Source organism: Topomyia yanbarensis, chromosome 3 (genome assembly GCF_030247195.1).
Source record: "Topomyia yanbarensis strain Yona2022 chromosome 3, ASM3024719v1, whole genome shotgun sequence".
Classification (NCBI taxonomy): Eukaryota; Metazoa; Arthropoda; class Insecta; order Diptera; family Culicidae; genus Topomyia; species Topomyia yanbarensis.
This window is the reverse complement of record NC_080672.1, coordinates 22,870,109-22,886,238: the sequence shown is the minus strand read 5'-3', so window position 1 is coordinate 22,886,238 and position 16,130 is coordinate 22,870,109. Positions and strand designations below refer to the sequence as shown.

The 16,130-nt window shown below is 44.9% G+C and overlaps 2 protein-coding genes across 2 annotated transcripts in view; one reads left to right on the top strand and one right to left on the bottom strand.

Annotated features, from left to right (window-relative positions):
- LOC131694107 (uncharacterized) overlaps positions 1–2,064 on the top strand; it is a 16,715-nt gene extending 14,651 nt beyond the window's left edge. Inside the window, exons 4-6 of the mRNA XM_058982506.1 lie at positions 385–1,227; positions 1,283–1,910; positions 1,984–2,064. Coding sequence (XP_058838489.1) covers positions 385–1,227; positions 1,283–1,910; positions 1,984–2,000 — 1,488 coding nt within the window. The 3' untranslated portion in view covers positions 2,001–2,064. The remainder of the gene's footprint in view (positions 1–384; positions 1,228–1,282; positions 1,911–1,983) is intronic.
- LOC131694106 (titin-like) overlaps positions 1,996–16,130 on the bottom strand; it is a 25,657-nt gene continuing 11,522 nt past the window's right edge. The window contains exons 2-7 of the mRNA XM_058982505.1: positions 8,533–16,084; positions 7,922–8,466; positions 7,360–7,858; positions 6,403–7,303; positions 6,230–6,334; positions 1,996–2,488 (exon numbers count right to left, since the gene is read on the bottom strand). Coding sequence (XP_058838488.1) covers positions 2,306–2,488; positions 6,230–6,334; positions 6,403–7,303; positions 7,360–7,858; positions 7,922–8,466; positions 8,533–16,084 — 9,785 coding nt within the window. The 3' untranslated portion in view covers positions 1,996–2,305. The remainder of the gene's footprint in view (positions 2,489–6,229; positions 6,335–6,402; positions 7,304–7,359; positions 7,859–7,921; positions 8,467–8,532; positions 16,085–16,130) is intronic.

Here is a 16,130-nt window from a genome sequence, read left to right as displayed (position 1 = left end):
TACTTAAAACGATAAGCTTAAGTACCTCTCTTATACGAATGTTTGTTTGATTTGGTCAGCTTCCGTTCAGCTTTCAGATGGTGCAATTAATAAAGGGAACAATAACGCTCTTAACACTGAATTTTAGTACTTTTAGCATTTCGATCTGTTTGCCAATAAGTACCATGAAGAAGTGGAGCTTGAAGGTCGAATAGTCTAACCGGTTTCCAAACAATCCCTTCTTTTTTATTGCAATGTCAGACAAAAGACTCGCGACAGTACTAAATATTAGTCTGCGCTATTCGTTTTTCTCATAAAATCGAAAAACATGCCCTCGCTTATCCGGTGTTGTAAACCAATAACAATAAAATACTCCAATTTATTACAATCATCGCTTGCACGCAGCACGGCAAAATAGTCAACCTCATGTTCGGGACCAATGTGCCCAAACTGATCAACCTGATTACGGAGGAGCTGGACTTGGAGCTGAAAAGTCGCGCCGAGGAGGTTGAACGAAAATACTACGAGCTGCACGAGTTGACTCCCGAGGAGCAGGAACGGGAAGATGCCCGGCAGGCTATCGAGGACGAAGCGGAACGAATCGAAAAAGAATCAACCATCAAAAAGCGCCGAGATTATATCACGCATGTGACCGACGAGATTATAGCCAACATTCCCGATATGGGCATTAGTCTGTTTATGCCGCACGTGCACAAGGAAGTGTTTAAAAAAATAAACGAACATGCCGAGAAGCACGATTTACATTTCAAAGAGAAGCGATTGGTGCATTTGAATCCAAAAATGCTCGAAGTGCTACACTTTGACTGTGAGAATCAACTCGAGGATGAAGTTTTCGAACAGATCTTCTATAAGGATGTCCAAGCATACGTTTGGAAATTGCAGGAGGATGTATCTCGCACACCGGAAGATGTCATTGGTGAGTTTGTACACTATTTAACGACCGCCAACGAAGTTCTTGACGCGGATGGGAATGTGGAAAAAACAATCCCGCCCATGATCGAACCGTTGGAAATGATCTACAACCCAGACGATGGTAACTGGAAAATTGTGAACAAACGAGTCGAAAAAAGAAATTCTAAAGCAGCAACTATAACGGAACCTTCGCAAAGCACTTCCTCTAAAGAAACGTTCGACGAGGAAAGTTGTGCTAAAATGTACATCCCTGGCGTATGGAGTCCAACCAACAGAAGAGCGACTGCGGCGTTATTTTACCTTCTGTTTAGACATGTGAGTTATGATACTTAATTTTGTTAATATGAATAACATTTTATTTTCGTTTCAGCTAACGGACCACTTTTTACCACCAGATCCGGTGCCAGAACCACCGCATATTTGCATTGTATTTGATGCTTACAAAAAACGAGATGTTTTCGAGGTAGTCGAAAGACATAAACGTGATGTTATGGCATATGGTTACTTCACCACCGGAGATCCCAAATCAGCAGAACTAATCGCCAAAACCACAGAACGATACAGCCGACAGAAACCGAATGTGAACGATAAGTTAATTCTGAAGGTATCAAAAGCCACCAGTCATGCGATGCTGGGACTTACGGCCGTTGGTCCGTGCTATATTAGTCAAAATGCGGTCGAAGGTCAGGAAGAATGTGCTATCCTGTTTCCACCGGCTTACAATAATGTAGAGGAAGAGGAACCCGGTGCTGAAGAAACCAAAAAGAAACAGAAAAAGAAACGTCGCAGCAAGAAAAGTGACACTTCCGTTGGGTCCGATTCGACAACGTCGTCTACTCCCACTGCGGAACAGACCGCTGACGGACAGGGCGAAGGGGGAGAACTGGCTGCCATTGGGGAAGGTTCCAATGGAGAGGAAGGCGAAACAACGTCTTCGTCAACGAATTCTCCCGAGAAGATTGGCGCAACTGGCGAAGAACCAGAGGAAGAAAAGAAAGGTTAAGGACATTTTCGGAAAATAATATTTGCTTCTTATAAAAAACATAACGAGTTCTGTTTTATATATTGCAGCAAAACGAAACATTTGAAGCATTTCTTTAACGGTATAATAAATTAAAATGATCCAAATACGGATGATTGTGTGTGTGTGCCTAATATATAATATACTAAGATCATGTGTGTATGCTTTCAGTGTTTTCTTTCTGATTATTTTGCTACTTTTTACTACGCTCTAACAAAATCGTGCGATCACATACTTATTATGGGAAACAATGCTAAAATCTAGGTATAGCAAAGAACACACAATTCTTTCATTCATTCTACAGTAGAGGTTCCTGACCTATCAGCACAATAAAACCAATCTAATCAAATCAGTCGTCGCAAACCAAATATCTCATTTTAGTCGAAAGCCTCGAACTCGTACAAAGCCCGCCTGATAACCAACCGCGTAGTACTGATGGGATTTCTCGTTAGGATTCCACCGAACCTGGTTCACCCGGATGCCCGGATACTCGTGGAGCAACGCACGGCGGTACGATTTTACCTGTAGTGATTTGAGATCCATTTTTGCAGGGTTCTGTGAATAAGGAAGGAGAAATTTTAAATTTAATGCTTTGCTCGTATTGACGGAGGATGGTAAAGAATATGAAAGCAACGTAACGATATTTAAATAAATGTACATATTTCAACCTTCCCGGATAAAAATACATTTTAATTGAAGGGAACGTCATAATAGAAAACGAGGCGAACAACTACGTAATAAGACTTAATATCGTTGAGGAACCACGCGTCTCCATAGATATACAACATTATGAGCGTGTAGCGTACTTCTTAGCATTGAACATTTCATCATAGAGAACAGACGTTCATCTCGAGTTTTTTTCAGTTTAGATCAAATTTTTACATGTTTAGCATTTTCGAGTATACTTCTTCTTTTTTCTATTTTCGAGCTTGTTAACAGCCTGAGATGTCGGACCAATGACTGAGCTTATATGCCCTGTTGTTCTTTTTTCCGATTCATAGATCTTATGTATTCTCTCTCTGTTATCAATTCCTCGTATAATGCAATATTTTTCGATTTGAAAATTTCTATGCTATGTTTCTCCATGGTGGAGAAAAATTTTGGTAAAAACTATTTTTTTCTCCACTAAGGAGAATCAATCTAGCGCTAGCTTAGTCCTGTCTCTAAGTTAGTGTCGGATTCTGAGATGAAGTCACAACGCAAATTCCGTTACTAATTTAGTTATTGGTTTGTGTTTTCTCCGCCATGGAGAAATATAGCATAGTGCATATTGCATTGGCTTGCTAAGCTAAACCAAGTTTCAGTTTCATTAATTATCATCAGCTTAATCAAAACTCCTTTTCTTACGGGACATCACGTAGGACTAGGGGTTTGCTCAAAAATACAATAATAGTGTTTTCGGTTTTGGAGCTAGCGTCAATCTGGCACTAGCTTAGTACTGTCATTAAGTTATTGTCGGGTTCTGATGAGACGAAGTCGAAACGCAGAATTTCGAAACCAATTTAAAAATGTCTGTTAACTTTGTGTATACACAATCAAAGCTATACTGCAGTCTCGCGTGTTCGTATCGTGGGCATAACAGAATCAGATAGATTCATCCACCTCTCACATCATTCACAATCTGGGCTATCATTGATTTTCATCCGGGCTAACCAAACCTTGGCGTAGTTATGCACTCAGTAACCTTATGTCTTTTCCTTTTCAATCCTTTCCGACATACCAAGTTCTATCCAGGATTTCGGGTTCTAATCTCGAAAAGAAGATTACCTTTCTCTTCAGAGCACGTCTTATATCAATTCATCGTTTTTTGTCTTATTTGCATTTTTAACATTCCGAAGATATCTTTAAGGAACAAGTTATGATCCAAGACTGTTGTCGACTGATCCAAATCCACTTGTGTTAACTGATCTACAAATTTGTTCCCAGAAATCCCGACGTGCTAGCCACGGATTCATTGAAACGAGATGTTCTATGTTCGGGCTGCATTAGTAATCTCTAGTAGCAGTGTCGAAGCCGTTCTTTAGTGGATCTCCAAGCATGCGACATGCTGCCATGAAATCAGTAAATATTACATAGTGGTATTTTTAGTTGGAAACTTCTAATGCTTGGCGGATGTAATACTGGCGATCCACTTCAGCGGATGTATTACTGGTGTTCCACTTCAGTTGGTATGTTTCATATTTATTGTTTCCACGTACACTCCGATACATTTAGCCATATTTTCTTTTGACGCGTCCGCAAAAATCATTTCTCGTCTGACGTACTTTCCGTTCATTACACAGAGTATAGCTTGTTTCCGCTTTATTGGTGGCGAATCCTTCTTTGGTCCGTTGACTCCCTCTAACGTGGTACTGATTCCTATACATTCCTATAATGAAATCACGTGTGACATGATCTTATTGCAGAGATTCCAATTCTGCCTATCAACACTCTCCTGATAAGACAATCTTTCTACGTTTTCATCCTCTATTTCTGGAGTATTCTTCAACTGCTCTGCTATTATGTATATGGCAGTTATTTTTGCGATGTCGAAATTTTGTTCATCGCCGGGCAAAAAAATAATCAAGAAATCGGTAAAAAAAAATGGTTAAAATTTGAGCAAAATTGGACCATATTAACAGGTACCTCAAAGTCATTGAAGTGTTATATGGAAATTTCATGTATTTTTTCATACGTTTCATATTTGACATTCTCCTTCAGAGCCACCTCTGAAAAATTGTCCGTTTGGATTGCGGTTGGTAAGTGGAAACGAAATGTGTTTCGCATGACTGCTCTTCTAGAGACAACGGTGTGACATCGGGAACTTTGGATTGTACATTGGATACGATGACGTCCTTTATCACTGCGACGACCACCCATCCAAGCTGAGTGTCTCGCAATAGTGGGAAGTTCTTGGCGAGAGTGAGACAACCTAGCTTCAGTAAGCCGAAGGACAGCTCAGCTCCGAATAGTATGTCGACATTCTCGGGCTTATGGCTCTCAGGATCGGCTAAATGAACTCCTTGGGGGATGTTCCATTCGGGGCAGACGGAATTGTGATCGCCACTGTTGGTGTGACCAAATATTTAATGCTGGCCATGGAAATCTTCATATTAAGAACCGAATTTTACGAGAACCTTATCTTGGGCATACGTTTTCCAGGGGTTTATGTCGGTAATTGCAACATTAGCTCGTTGCTTCGGGAACCCAAGGACATTGCCATTTTCTTGAACACGAACCTGACAACCACTGCCGAGCAACACATGACACTCATGTGGGTGATTATGTTGATCAATGGCTTGAACTACTGCAGCTAATAACAGTACTATCTTTAATGACTGCCCATAGTTCCATAAATAGGGCGTCGAAATGAGTGGATCTTTTCTAGGAGCTGTGCTCGAGTTAGAAACAGAAACTGGAGTCGCAATATTTGGCGATTTCTGCCTGATTCGTGGTATCCATCAGCACTACCAATACCTGCTTGATCGTTACCAGCGCTTTTCATTCAAAACTCCAGCCGCCGCACCTACAAAGAGCCTTGTCCACGTGGTACAATTCAATTGCATCGGAGTCTGCTGAATTAGCCACAAGATCCTGGAAAACCGTTTTGAATTTTGGCCAATTCGCGTGCATCCCATCGAAGGTAGGAATCGGTGGCTTCAACAGTTGCTATTGAATGAACACTTGTGGTATGGCGGTTGGCAGAATAGCATAATTTTTCTTCTGGATTATCACATCAATTGCCGTGGAGAGGTAGTCGTGCAGATCTTCAAAAGCGTCGCTAGATCTTTCCTGTTCTGGGACGTTTTCGTCGGAAGCAAGCGCCATTATGGGTTTTTGGGCGCTATTAAACTCAGCATAAGCAGTAGCAATCGGAAAGTCGAATGTAACCGCAACAAATGGCGGAGTCCCTGCTTCGCTGGCGGAAAAGTCCAATCAGCTCCTTCGTGGTAGCGGCATCAACTGTAATTTCCGAATCCTTAAATCTACGAAAGGATTCACTTTCACTTCTCGTTGGTGATGGTGACGGGGGAGTCGCATTTTCCACTTCAGGATTCACTAAAGATGGGGACGAGCGTACGACTGTCATTGTTATTGCAGAAAGAAGAAAGAAGTAGCATATCTAAACCTTACGCTATTTATTCACATCCACCCAAAAATTATCTAACTTATCTGCACGAACAAAACCGTTAACAAAGGTGGAAATGAACGAAAAATTTACAACTGAATGTGAACGATACAGAACAGCGGTGAGCATAATATTGCATAAACAATATACTCTAAGGAGAGTGTAATGAAAAATAGGCACATACATACCTTGTCATTATCGGAGAAAAGCAGCCCGAAGTTGTTTTCAAACATCGCATACGAAGTGTCCGTCATCTCATCGGTAATCTGAATGGACATCGTAGAGGTGAGGATCTAGAATTAACCGGAGAAAACATTAATACACCTCTGTCACCTTCCTCCCTTCCAGCATCGCCGCTTACATATTTACTCTGCTGAGTATTCTTCTGTGCCATATGGTGCACAAAGGCAATCGGTTGATGACACAATACATCACCCCCGTCCGTTCCGATCACATGATTCGAGAGCCAATCGTTACCACTCATGTCGGTAGCTTCGGCCGCGATAGTGTACAGCGGACACAATCGGACGCCTATTTCACGCATCTGATGCAACGTCAGCGCACACCGGTCGATCGCATAGACATCATCGAATGTGAGTGCAATGACTGGAAAGTGGATATTCCAGCAGGCCGCCGTAACCTTACTACGGGCGTTCATACTGCAAACCTCCACCGGAAGGTAACCGGTTTTAAGATCGTACACTTGTATTTTCCGATCCGCATTGCACACCAACAGGTATCGACTGTCTTCTGTGTAGTGAATATCCAGAGCAGTGATACAGGAGTCCGGAATGAATATTCGGTGAACAGGGAACAATACGGGACATCCTTCCTTTACACCCTTAAGTAGGGGTGTTTTTGAATTCAGATTCCACACCGCCACGGTTCCGTTGGAGTATCCGGCAGCAATTATCGCATGGTTTTTAGCTTTGGTCCACGCTACTTTCACTGCAGTGTGACCTTCATACTGGGAATCGGAAGTATCCATAGTCGAGAGAGTTAAACGGTGAACTGGATTTATGCGAAGTATTCGATAGTTGTTCGAAATTAGATGCGCGTAATTTTTGCTCAATGAAAAAATGTACACGTCACCGTCGGAACCAGTGGCTGCGAGGAGTCCAAGTCGATCGTACGGATCACCGTCCGCGTCTGTTGTGTTGTAACAACCACTGGGGCAAAATTTTAGGGACCAAATTGGACCAAAATCGCACGCTATCGAGTACAGCAGCTCTGGAATGGAATGCTCCGCTTTATATGACAAACTGTAAGAAAATTGTAATTATTAAACATTTTAACTACATTTTAGTGCTATCATTACCTTTTATTATGTAAATACCCAACATCCCAGATTTGTATCAGGCATTTACTCGGTGTGCTACGATTGGCCAAGTGGAATTCGTCGAATTCAGTCTTACAAGCCACTGCCAGAAATTGGTGTTCGTTGCGTTCTCGTCCATTAATGGGTAACCAATCCAACGCTATCACCGGTCCTCCACAATAAAACATCGAATCTGTCCCACGGACCTGTCCGCTGAACGTATCCAACCGCTGCCACTTGTCCGTGTAATCATTGACTTGAATAGGAGCGTTGTACAAGTTTGTGTTACGCATGGTGAACCGTACAGATTTGGCACATTTTGGAATGTATTTGTGAATCAAGTCCGAAGAAAACAACCGAACATCCAAGTCAGGTCGCAACTCGGCAAATAGCATCCGGCAGGAGTAGTTCTGCCGACGGAATGCAATTGTCCATTCGCGTGACGTCACATGGAACTCTTTCTTCGATGAACGTAGCTCAATCACTTCGTCCAAGACCACTGAAAGAAAATATTGATTGTTGATGAATGATACTGTCTTGTGAGAACAACGCAAATTCTTACTTTCTCTGTAAACATCACTTTCATCGTTGAACAAATCTCTCCCAGGCAGCCCTACAGTTTTCGAGTTAGGGGTTCCTTTGGACGTCCGTTTCTTAGGTTTCTTTTTCACTTTTTCGCTTCCACTCTCATCGTCTGACATCCTTCCTCCAATGTCCGGGATTTCATTTTCGTCAACCCCCGAAGTTCCGTCATCTTCCGAAGATTCAGAACTAATTTTTGCTTCCGTTCCGCTACTATCCAGTGGATTCACCAGATCATTCCCGTGTCTCACTTTGATGTGCTTCATCAATTGTTGAACATTGTTCGCCTGATACCGGCAGTTCTTGCACTCGAACCGTTCACAGGTCGATGTACACCGAAGATGATGCTCGCGCATCTCCGCTTCTTCGTACCCGGCGAAATCGCAATCCTTGAAAACGCACGAAGCCTTTTTGAATTTCCGAAACTCACCGTCCCAGACTGCGACGCAACCCTCGGTAACGGTGGCTTTGGTGACCGATACAATTTGATTACCGCAACTGAGGTATCGAATCTTCTTTTCGGCTCTGGAATGATGAAGGAGAACTTGTTATTATCAGTTTTCCAAAGGCTTGTCATCGAATGATACTTACGTAGTCGTAGCTTTTCGCTTAGTCCGCCCCCGTTGATTCACCACAGCAGCTGTTTCAACGGCCGGTTCCTCATCTGCGCTCTGTATCGCCTCCGTCGGTGTCTGCTCTCGTTTCATCCGCTTCAGCACCGGACAGTGACCCACCAAATGGGTCGAAAGACTGACGGCAAGCATTTTTCGCTTACAGTGCTCACACGTCACCTTGCTTGCCTGGATCTCCTCTGCAGTAAGGCCACAGATTATACGATGAGAGACCAAACCGACGGCCGATTTCTTCAACACGCCACACTTGTCGCACTTGAGCGTCGACAGCCGGTTGCTCTTCTTGAAGCGGGTAACGATCTGTGCAGCGGTGGTCTCGTCTAGCAAATCCAGCTCCGGATCGATATCGACCCGGTAGGTTAGACCATTGTGGTAAGCATAGTGGGCGTCCCACTCGACGGTCGGGATCTCCAGGTAGCAGCTGGCGCACTTGACCTCCTTTGAGGAAATATTCGCTGTTGGGACTGGGCGTGATTTTTTATTCTTTATTTGAAGGTTTGCGAGGCGGTCTGCTTCCATCTCTTGTTTGGAGCGTCGTTTGCGTTTTTTGATCGGTTCCGGAGTGGCGAAAACGTGATCTTGTGGTGACGAGGCGGGTAATGTAGCAGCTTGATGATCCGTGGTTTCAAACGGAGGTCGTTGAAAATGGACGGTGTCTGGGGTGGTCGTCGATGTGTTGAAATCTTCAGTGTGGACCACCTGGTTGTTCTGGACGGTAACGATTGAAAGTATCCGTCCCGATGGTGGTTGCTCTTGGAGATTGGATGGAGGACCAAATGAATTGTACAGCATGGATTGTTCCGGGTATTCCTGAATTTCCTCGGGTTCGGTTTTGATGATAAAGTCCGTTTGGGACGCTTCGGTCGGGTCATCTGCAGTTGAGGAAGACTTATGAGCACTTTGAAACAGACGTCGGTTGGCATTGAGATCTTGAATGGTTCTCCTGCGTGTGCTGGATCGCTTCTTGCGAAGCACTTTCCGGCGTTGGGTTAACGGGGCATCGTCTTCGTCTTCCGAGGAGATCGGAATTGGAATGCGATTGGAAATGAACGGGGTAGGTTTGGTTGATTGCTTTTCTGGTTGTTCTCGTTTTTTGGCGCCTGCTTCTCCCCCTGCTTCCACCACCAACTTTTCGTTACTTCCGGGCTCCGTTGCGACGCGTTGAATTTTTTGCGGCGGTATTTGCTGTTTAGGTGTTCGCTTTACGTTTTCAACTGATTGGGGTTCTATCGTTTGTTTTTGAGGTGACTCTTCGACTGTAGAAACTTTCGATTCCGAGAAAATAGATTTTGAACGGCTGCGTAGAACCCTGCCAGCAGGTTTCTCTTGTTGTTCGGGCTTATTTTCCACCGACTGGTCGAAGACCACTGACTTTTTTTGACGGCTTCGCTTTGATCCCTGCGGTTCAACAGGTGTCTGAGCTGGTGGATCATTAATAGTGTTTTTAAGACAATTCTTCATTGAGGATGGCATGCAATTCTTTGTCTTTTTGGGCACATTTTCAATCACTTCAGCGATAGGTTTGTCAGTTACATCCGATCGACGACTACGGGTTCGACTGGATGGTTGATTCTGTACTTCAACCGTCTGTGAAATTTTGTCATGTAAAGATTCTTTTGGTTGTTTATTAGCCAGTTCTTGAATTCCATGCACAGGAACTGGATCCGATTGCGAGATTACCGCGGAGTTGATGGAAGCAGAATCCGGCGCTTCCGACGTTGCTTCGTTACTCTCGCGATTCTCGAACTTTGTGGTATCGATTCTGTCCAGCAGCACTCGAGCTATGAGCTGTGGGGTTTCTTGTTTCTTCACAGGTGAATCCCAGTCTCTTAGAATATCTGTAACAACGTCATCCGAGGTTTTGGCATTTGTCACCGTTCGAGGAGGCGTCTTTGATATCGGAACAGATCCATCAAGCATTTGCAATGGTGTAAAACAATCGTCCTGAGGTTGAATGATGCATTGCTCAGGTATCCTATGCAACTCTGTTTCCCACACCGAAACACGCCGTTCAAGATTCGAAACCGGTTGGGCTGGCTCACTCTCAGCTGTTTCTTCCATCGAAATAGTTGTCCTTGAAGCCTCCGATGGTATTTCTAAGGGAGAACCAGGACGAATCTGCTCGTCTGAAACCGTCAAATGTAATTTCTGCAACTGAATATCTTCCCTTGTAATACGACACGGAATGTCGATTGTCATAGACTGCAGTGTTTGATCAGATCTATCATCCATTCCTCCTTCGGAATCCCATTCATCGACGATTTTTCGAACGAATGGTCTAATGTCTTTCCCTGATTCTTTTTCGACGACTTCCGCAACAATAGATTTCGTAATTTCTTTTTCCTTCGGCGGCTCCACAATTTCCTGTGCCAGAAAAGTTTCGTATGCGGGAGCTGAATCTTCTCGATCGGAACATGAATCACTAGATTCACAAGCTGGAACAGGTGAAAATGATCGTTCGGGTTGTAGAGGATTTTCATCTACCACCTTTATCGCATCTGGTTCCATCTTTTTTGTTTTCGAACGAGAAACAAGTGTAGGTTTAAGTTTACGTTTCGGTGCTCTTGGAGCAATCGATGCCGGTTTTGGCATTTCTTCTGTTAAGGACAAGGCACTTATATCACAGATTGGCGTCCTTGGTAGGTCCTGGACCATCACTGGGATAGGGCTGACAACAGCAGGTTCCGAAATATCGGGTAGGTCCGGTTGAGGTTCTATAACCGGCTCGGCAATAGATTGCTCAGATGGCTGAATTGGATCTTCTGGCTCAGTTGCTGGTAATTGTGCTTGATTCTCATGAGAATCTACAGATGTGGGATTTTTCGTACGAAATGGTTTTAAAATTTCCTCGAAAATGTCAGTTTCAGATTCATCTAGCTCGATATCAGATATCACAGAGTCACTTGTAACTTCCTTTTCAGCAACTTTTTCCGTGTCCGGCTTCTGCTCCTCTTCCTCAAGCTGCTGTTTAAAAATGTGTTCCATCTCCTCCGGTGGCTCCTCATCGGTCTCCTCCTGCTTCTGATCAACATTGCGTTCAATCTCCTCAGCTGATTCCTCTTCAACTTCCGGAATTTCAACGGACGGCAGCTGCTTCCTCTGTGCCGACACAATATCCGCAATCAGTGATTCGTGATTCACGTGTTTCATCAGCAAATTTAGCAACTGTTTGTGGCAATCCTTCGCCTTTCGACGCTTCCTTTTTTTCTTTCTACGCTTCACCTTTTTTATCTCCTCTTGCATCGGCGAAATTATTTTCAGCATTTCCCGTTCCTTCTGCACAATCGCTAGAATCTCCCGCGCCAGATCTTCATCCGTCTTGTCGTCCAACTCGCCGCTGGAAGAATCTTCATCCTTTACATCCCCCAGCGCTCCACCAGCGTCACACTCTTCCCGCGAATCCTCAACTTTAACCTGATCCTGCTCGCCCTTAGTCACCCCTTTCAAACTTTCCTCAATCCGTGGTAGCTGATCCGTTCGGATTTCACAGTCGGAATCGTCCACCACAAAGGTCTTACGCCGGAAGCTGATTTTCGGTGGCATCCCGCTCTCATGCTGAACGAAAGTTTCCTTCACTTCATGACGAGTAACCGTCGAAGGGCCCGGAGCATCGTCAAACTCGGTAATGATGAAGGTCGTCTCTCCTTGGGATTCAGCTGTAGCCGCCGTTCCTGTCGTCATCGGATCACTGGCCGGACTCATGTTTCGCTCCAGCTGTTCCATCGCATCCCGGAAACGTTGAAACTCTCGTTTCTCACTTCGGATCGTTGACTGCGGGAATCCGTGGAAGATGTCTTCGTACAGATGGTGAGTTTTCGACGGGCTTTTCAGATACCGCGGAAGATTGGTGTTGTTCTGCGCTGGAACGGGGACGGATGTTGTTGATGTTGGTATCGGTTGGTTGGTTGGATGCGCCGGTTTCGTAACGCTGATTTTGGTAAGGTAAATTTTTTTGCCATGCCCGTAAACGAATTGTTTGAAGCCGAGCGGAAGGTCGGGTGGTTTCTGTGGCGGTGGAACGCGAGGTGTCCTTGCCGGGCATTGATTGAAATCTTCTGCGTGGTAGATGACACGTTGTCGCGGCGGTGGCTGATGTATATGTTGTGGCATGACACGAACTGTTGCCGGTATTACGTATCGCGGGACAGCGGGTTTTGTTTGCGCCATTGAGGTACTAGGCGAAGATGAAATCGTTTGGTGATCCTTGTCGTCGGAACTTTCTTTTTTGAGTATTTTTGCGCGCAGTTTGTCACGAAGTTTGTTCTTAATCAGCTGCGAGCAGGGTGAGAAGTTTTTGAGCTCATGTCCTGTGTCGGTAGACGCTGAACAATTTGATCCTGTTAGTTTCGGACGATCGTTTTCTACGAAACTGCTGTCGATAACTATCTTAGGAATAACTCGTGCAGGCGGTTGCTGTTGTTGAATAGGACCCGATGTTCGCACAACCGGTTGAAAGGCATGTCCTCGAGGAGAGATTGTCGGCACGATGTAACGTACTGAGGGATGGTTCGGTTGTAGTTGTTGACGAGGTGGTTGTGGTTGTTGAATAGGTGGTTGTTGTTGTTGACGAGGTGGTGGTGGTGCTGGTTGTTGTTGCTGATGTTGTCTTGAGCCGGAGCTGTGTTGTTTAGATTCGGGGATGGGCTGCCTGGAACCGGGAGAGATCACAAAGCGGGGTGCTGGAATGATGATCTGGTTGTTTCTACTTGCAGGCTGCTGATGGAAGACAGCTGTTCGCGGAACCAAGAGATGCTGCTGAGATGAATGTGGCGTGGAGGATGTATTTCCGGAAGGGTTTGAAGAGCGAACCAGTACAAACTGTGTAGGAGGAAATACCGGACGGTGATGTGGAATAGGCTGCTGTTGCTGATGTTGAAGTGTCTGTTTAAAATTGACCGGATTTATAACCATTTGTTGCGGATTAACGTACGGTCGCGTATAGACTGTAACCGGGTGATTCGAGTAAGCAGCGGAAACCTGATATGTTACTGGTAAAAACTGTGGCTGCGGTTGATGCATATTTGGTCGTAGCTGAGGCTGGCGTGATACAATCGGAAGCTGTACTGGTTGCTGATGTGGAAACTGTGATATTTCCGAAGGATTTACGTTAACTGGAGCTGCTTGCAACCGAGAAGTATCAGTTTTGGTCGAATTAAGATTATATTTAGTAACAACTTGCGGTTTTTCCACCGTTTCCTGTTTGGATAATTCAAGTTTTGGCATCTTATCAGCAATCCTATCTAATGTGACTGACATTATTTCTTTTCTCCGGTCATATTCATCTTTCAAGTTAGACATCTTTTCAGATGTCTGCACTGTGACGGGCTTAAAACAATTTTGCACCTGTCGCAACGACTGTTCAGAATCGTTTCGTTGAACATCAGGTTTCTGTTCATCACCAACATCAACCGCAGAATCCGAAACATCCGCAAATGATTCATCACCAACAATATCACCACCCACGTCCACCTCCTTCTTCGTAGTTTCGATTAACGGTGCGGGCATCACAATCGGTTTATTATCGTATGACCGAAATGGCCTCGGCAGGGGAAGCGTCAATTTATCGGGCGGAATTGTTTCTGTCGATTTTCCCGCCAACAGCTCCTCCAGGTTGTAGGATGCCGTCGGAAGAATTACTTGCGATAGTATGTGCACTTTGCGGTTTGGATTCGTCGAAGATTCCACCTGCTGCCCTCTGCCATCCGATTGTGTTGCAATGGCAGGCGATGGTACAGGTTTGCTTTCAGTAATATCTTCCAAGCCGCCCTTCCCTGCGTCTTCCCGATTACTTTCTTCCTGCTGCACCATTGAACTGTCTACTTTCTGCGCATCTATTGGAGGTATTCGATTAGCTTCCTCACGTGACTGATCGGCAACATGCACAACTGGGTCCTTTTTTTCAGTCATAGTGGCCGATTCTTCAGCTTCCGGCGGTGTCGATGGCGTTGAAGTAGCACCTGCTCGCTTGGTTGATGCTACAATGCTAAGCAATTTTAGAGCTACATTTGCTGGTACCCGAGATATTCGACGAATTTCCTTCGTTTGCGTTGGTTTCGCTAATTCCACCGACGTTCGCTCATCGGTCACCGCCACAGGGTTTTGAGATTCCTTCTCAACTTCTTTGTTCGTATCACATTTTTTATTCGCGTCTTGTTTCAGACTAACACTACTCACCAACTTTTTAGCTAAATCTGGTGGAAGATGTGATATTCGTCGGATGACTTTAGTCGGTGCAGATTGATCTTGAGATGGTTCCGACACAGGTTGAGGCGCGACCTCTTCCACTTTCGGTTCAACTATCGTAGCGTCTTGTTTTTTCTGTTTCGTCAAACTAACACAGTTCATTAATTTCATTGCCAAATTGGGAGGAAGCCTGGATATCCGACGGATTTCTCTAGTGGTATTCGGGGCCGCCCGCTCAGCAGGCTTTATGCTCTCGATAATATCAGTCGCACCACTTACTTCAGGAACATTAACATTAACAGATTCCTGAGCAACGACTGGTGGTGGTACTGACTTGCTGAACTCGGAATTCTCAACAATAACAGATTCCTTGTCCTGAGATGGTGCTGAAATAACCTTTTCCGGCGATCTCGCCAACGCATTATGAATCCAATAGGGATTATTCTGCATTCGTTGCATCTGTAACTTCCACACTTCGGGTGAAATCTTTACCGCTTTCCGACTGTTCGTGCTTTCCTCGCTTTTCACTGGGCTATGTTCCGGAATTTCGCACGATTTTTTTGCCGCTATATCTTCTTCCTGATTACTTACTAGTTCTTCCTTTTCAACGTCTTTCAAAGTCTCTATTCGCTCTTCATCGTTTGTCCGAGCTGTACTATTTTGCTTCTCGTTTTCATTTTCATCCCGACCTTCTTCGATCCTAGGATTTTCTTCCTCATCGCCATCCTCCAGAACGATAGTCACCACTGGTACCCGCTCCTGGAACGATTTGTCCGGATCTGTACCGCTCTGAGCAATCTCCATCGAACTACTTTTCTTCAGAATAGATTTTTTCGGCCGACTCTGAGCGATGTTTATCGAAACCTTCGGTTTTATCCTGCGAAAGGCCGCCGGGCGCGAATTCGTTTTCACGGCAACCGTCGGTTGATCAACTGGGACGGATACCGATTCACTGGGATCCTGGTCCGTAACAACCGGATCTATTGTGCCCGCTTCTTTCGTTTCCGGAACAGACTCACTGACTACTTCTGGCGGTGCTGCTGCTGCTGCAACTGCACTGGGACGCTTCTTTTCCTTTTGAGCAATTTTCTTCGCTATCGCAACGGGGACCACCTTTTTCCGCCGGAATAAACTCGTCGGCGCAACGCTAGGTTTACCAGCAGTATCTCCCCCAATTTCGGTAGTCACGGCTGCGGTCGAAGTGACAACCGGAGGGTTTGACTCGGCGGCGTTATCCGCCGTTGCAGACGGTGTGATTGTAAGCGAACTGGACACATTCGGAGCCGGCGAAGCTGTGGTAGGAGCAGGAGGCTTCGCTTTGGCTTTTTCTAGAATCGAAAAGAAGAAACAATAAAACACTTCTAGACACGGAAT